Source organism: Arachis hypogaea, chromosome 3, assembly GCF_003086295.3.
Source record: "Arachis hypogaea cultivar Tifrunner chromosome 3, arahy.Tifrunner.gnm2.J5K5, whole genome shotgun sequence".
In the NCBI taxonomy this organism is placed as follows: Eukaryota; Viridiplantae; Streptophyta; class Magnoliopsida; order Fabales; family Fabaceae; genus Arachis; species Arachis hypogaea.
Window position 1 is genome coordinate 71482597 of NC_092038.1, and position 4194 is coordinate 71486790.

The window sequence follows — 4194 nt, forward strand, 5'->3', positions numbered from 1 at the left end:
TAGGACTTATTTGTATAACGACGCAGCACTCCTATGTGTAATGGTCATGCAGTACAACTTCTCTTAAATTTGTGTAAAGCTGCCATCCGATATGATATGATATGATAGAGCTGAGCAAGAAGAGTTTCAGATCAGATATCTCTTTTTTTATATGAGATAAAAACACTAGCCCCCATTTATGGACAACAATAGTATATCATGTTGCACAATTAACAGATTAAACTTCGGTGAAACTCCGGGAAGAACTTTGCCATCATGTGGTTGTTGAAATTATTTAGGACTTAACCTTGGTCATAATTAAAAGAGCTGTATCTTATCAAAGCTTCCACTTATGCTAGATATTAAATCATTATTGTGTAATGGGTTTCCTGTATCCATAATGTGCACTTCCGAAGCTAACAGAAAAACGTGTCCCGAAGAAGGCTAATAGTGAAATTTTATCTAAACCCGTCAATAAGCAAGAAAGAAATACAAGTAATTCTATGAAGTATCTTTGCCACCAAAAATACAAGAAATGGGGACATTTTTCTGAATTCCCCTCCTATCAGAATCAACATACTCAACCTAAACTTCTACTTTCCCATAAATTCCAGCCTCGCTTTTGTAGAACCGGCCAAAACAAAGTTTGAGTAAAGATGTCTAGAGTTCATCGTGAGAATCATCCTCGTCCTCTCCAGAAGCACCACCACCAGGAGGCCCACCCCCACCTGACCTCTGATAGACCGCGGTGATAATTGGATTGCAAACAGCTTCAACCTCTTTCAGCTTCTCTTCATAATCTTCTTTCTCCACTGTCTGGTTGTCATCAAGCCATTCCAACGCTTCCTTCACTGCAGCCTCGATTTTCTCCTTTTCATCGGATTCCAACTTGTCGGCCAGCTTGTCTTTGTCACTGATCTGGTTCTTCATGTTGTAAACATAAGTTTCAAGCGCATTGCGGGCATCAATTCTCTCCTTGACCTTCTTGTCTTCCTCGGCAAACTCCTCTGCCTCGCGAACCATTCGCTCAATTTCCTCCTGGCTCAGGCGTCCTTTCTCATTTGTAATGGTGATCTTTTCTGATTTACCAGTGCCCTTGTCTTCTGCTTTGACGTTTAAGATGCCATTTGCATCAACTTCAAAGGTCACTTCAATTTGAGGGGTACCCCTGTTCAGTTGACAACCAAGATACAGATGAAGTCCTCACATCAACGCGATAGAAAACTTATTAGAGAGGCCTGAATGAGAGCAGGAAAAAACAAACCTTGGAGCTGGTGGAATTCCAGACAGATCGAATTTCCCAAGCAGTCGACAATCCTTTGTAAGACTCCTCTCACCTTCAAATACCTGATCATTTATTAAGGCATCAAAGTTAGAATCAAACCCCTTCAGCAATTCAAGTTCATTGTCCAGTTAGACATTACTAATTTATAAGAGAACAGTACCTGAATGGAGACAGTAGTCTGCTGATCCTGGTAGGTAGTAAACACCTGAGATTTCTTGGTAGGGATAACAGTGTTTCTGGGAATCAACTTTGTCATCACCCCACCAACAGTCTCAATTCCAAGAGTGAGTGGAGCAACATCCAGGAGAAGGATATCTGAAACAGATTGCCACATAATAACAAGATAGATTAATAACTGGCATTCTACCTGCATCATTAAAACTTATGATCTGTGACCAAGTACATAAACTATAGTATACCTTTGGTTTCATCACCACCCTCTCCGCTCAAAATGCTTCCTTGGACTGCAGCACCATAGGCAACTGCCTCGTCAGGGTTGACACCCTTGTTGGGCTCCTTTCCATCAAAGTAGTCCTTCAAAAGCTGTTGCACCTTTGGAATCCTTGTGCTTCCACCAACAAGAACAATCTCATCGATCTGGCTCTTTTGTAATCCAGCATCTTCCATTGCTTTCTTCACAGGCCCCATTGTCTTACGGAATAAATCATTGTTCAACTCCTCAAACCGCGCTCGGGTAAGTGGTTCGGAGAAATCAACACCATCAAAAAGTGATTCAATTTCCACTCGGACCTGGTGCTGGCTGCTGAGAGCTCTCTTGGCACGCTCAGCTTCTCTCCTGAGCTTGCCAAGTGCTCTGTTGTCCTTGCTAATGTCCTTTCCATGCTTTTTCTTGATCAATTTAATGAAGTATTCCATTATTCTCTGATCAAAGTCCTCACCTGGTGTTAAGGTGAGAAGAAATAACAGGCATTAATTGCAGAAAGAAAATTTGAATCGAAACTATCTTTTCCTGATTAATTTCAAATTATTCTATTTTGTAGTGAAAACTGAAAAGTACTCACCTCCAAGATGAGTATCTCCATTTGTAGCAAGAACCTCGAAAACACCATTATCGATCGTCAAAATACTGACATCAAAAGTCCCACCACCAAGATCAAAGACAAGGATGTTCTTCTCGCCACCTTTCTTGTCCAATCCATACGCAATTGCAGCGGCAGTGGGCTCATTAATAATCCTAGCCACATTCAGACCGGCAATAACACCAGCATCCTTGGTGGCCTGCCTCTGAGCATCATTGAAGTAAGCTGTACATTTGAAAAGAAAATGACAAAATTAGAATAAAGTAAAAAAGCAGGAATCGAACAATCGAGATGGCATGAGAAATCAATCATAATTTGGTGGACTTACCAGGGACAGTGACAACAGCATCATGGATTTTCTTTCCAAGGAATGCTTCAGCTGTTTCTTTCATCTTAGTCAAAACCATGGCACTGATTTCCTCAGGGCTGAACACCTTGGTCTCACCATCTTTAATCTTTACCTGTATGTATGGTTTCCCATCCTTGTTCACAATCTTATATGGCACAAGCTTCATGTCTCTTTGGACTTCCTTATCTTCAAACCTGTAAATACATACACGTGAGTTATATGTCCATGAAGTCTGATTAATTAACATAAATTAACAACATGAATATTCCTCAGTCCTCACTTTCTTCCAATAAGCCTCTTGACATCAAAGATGGTCCTTTCGGGGTTGACAGCTGCCTGATTCTTGGCAGCCTCCCCGATCAGTCTCTCGCTGTCGGTGAAAGCAACCCATGATGGGGTGATACGGTTACCCTGGTCATTGGCTATGATCTCAACATGGCCATTCTTATAAACACCAACACAAGAATAAGTTGTTCCAAGATCTATCCCAATGACTGTACCCAACTTGGTTGCTTCCTCTTTTGCAATGGAAATTGCAAACATACATCCTGTGAAATGGAACATTCTCAACGTTAATTGCAACACAAACTCTGATTGCCAAATGTGATGTATAATCAAATCATGTAACGGCATTATACAAAGACATTTTTCTTCTCTTAGAGAATTGAAATCAATGATCTGAAGATATGAGTAACAAACAGATTCCTATTATCAATAAGTAATCGAGGAAGAGGAATATTACATAGCTGTTTCTATTTTAATTCATGAAAAATAACAACCTACAGTACAGGATCAATTTAAGTTTATGCTTGCAAATCTAAACCCTGACTAAAAAAAAGAGTTTGAACAATATTTAAGACATTTGTGCTTCGCTTAATAGTGATTTGTATTTCGAGGTGTTCTGTCAGTCACATCAGAATAAGAAGCTACCGCACTAAGATCCAAACACTATCTTCTGAGTTAAAAAAAAATGATCCATGAATATCGGAGATCGAAACAATGCAGGGGAAAGTATGGAAACGAAGAGAGAGAGAGAGAGAGAGAGAGAGAGAGAGAGATCTAATTAGTAATTACCGAAGGAAACGATGGCGAGAACAATGAGAGACCCGCGAGCCCACGAGCCAGTCATGGCGTCACCGTGTTGTAGTTGCGCTCTGTAAAGGGTGAAGTGGTTGTTAACGGTGGTGTTGGGTTTTCAGGTGGCAAAGTTGATGGTTGGTTTGTTAGATTGGTTTTCGTTTATTGAATGAAAAATGGTGCGCCCTGTTCGCCCTTCGCTTTTTATAGTGGTCACTCCCGACTACAGCGAGACTTGGAGCATGTCATTAATGCTGACGTGGACCAATCGAAGTTCCTCAATGAATCGTTTCGCCCAATAGCATTCGTCCATCCAAACACGTCATACCTTGTCGACTCTATGGTAGCGAGACGACTTCTCTTTTTAATGCTAAGCAACAATCTTTTAGCCATTAATTATCTAATGATTTAAAAAAAATGTTGTTGTTACACTTATCTAATAATATAATTTTTTTAATAATCTC

At 40.3% G+C, this 4194-nt stretch overlaps 1 protein-coding gene across 1 annotated transcript; it reads right to left on the reverse strand.

Annotated features, from left to right (window-relative positions):
• Positions 1-313: 313 nt before the first annotated feature.
• LOC112790730 (luminal-binding protein 5) lies at positions 314-3915 on the reverse strand. Its single transcript, XM_025833266.2, has 8 exons — positions 3728-3915; positions 2934-3201; positions 2633-2847; positions 2287-2529; positions 1684-2163; positions 1425-1579; positions 1244-1326; positions 314-1147 (listed from the first exon to the last, which is right to left on the reverse strand). The coding sequence occupies exons 1-8, from the start codon at positions 3780-3782 to the stop codon at positions 640-642; spliced, it is 2007 nt and encodes a 668-aa protein (XP_025689051.1). The 5' UTR covers positions 3783-3915; the 3' UTR covers positions 314-639.
• Between the last annotated feature and the right edge of the window lie 279 nt (positions 3916-4194).

Coding starts and splice junctions, on each gene's coding strand:
- LOC112790730 (XM_025833266.2), bottom strand. CDS start 3,782: ATGACTGGCTCGTGGGCTCGCGGGTCTCTCATTGTTCTCGCCATCGTT. Junction 2,530..2,632: donor TGCTGTTGTCACTGTCCCTG/GTAAGTCCACCA, acceptor TCAAATGTACAG/CTTACTTCAATGATGCTCAG. Junction 1,580..1,683: donor GGGTGGTGATGAAACCAAAG/GTATACTATAGT, acceptor AATCTGTTTCAG/ATATCCTTCTCCTGGATGTT.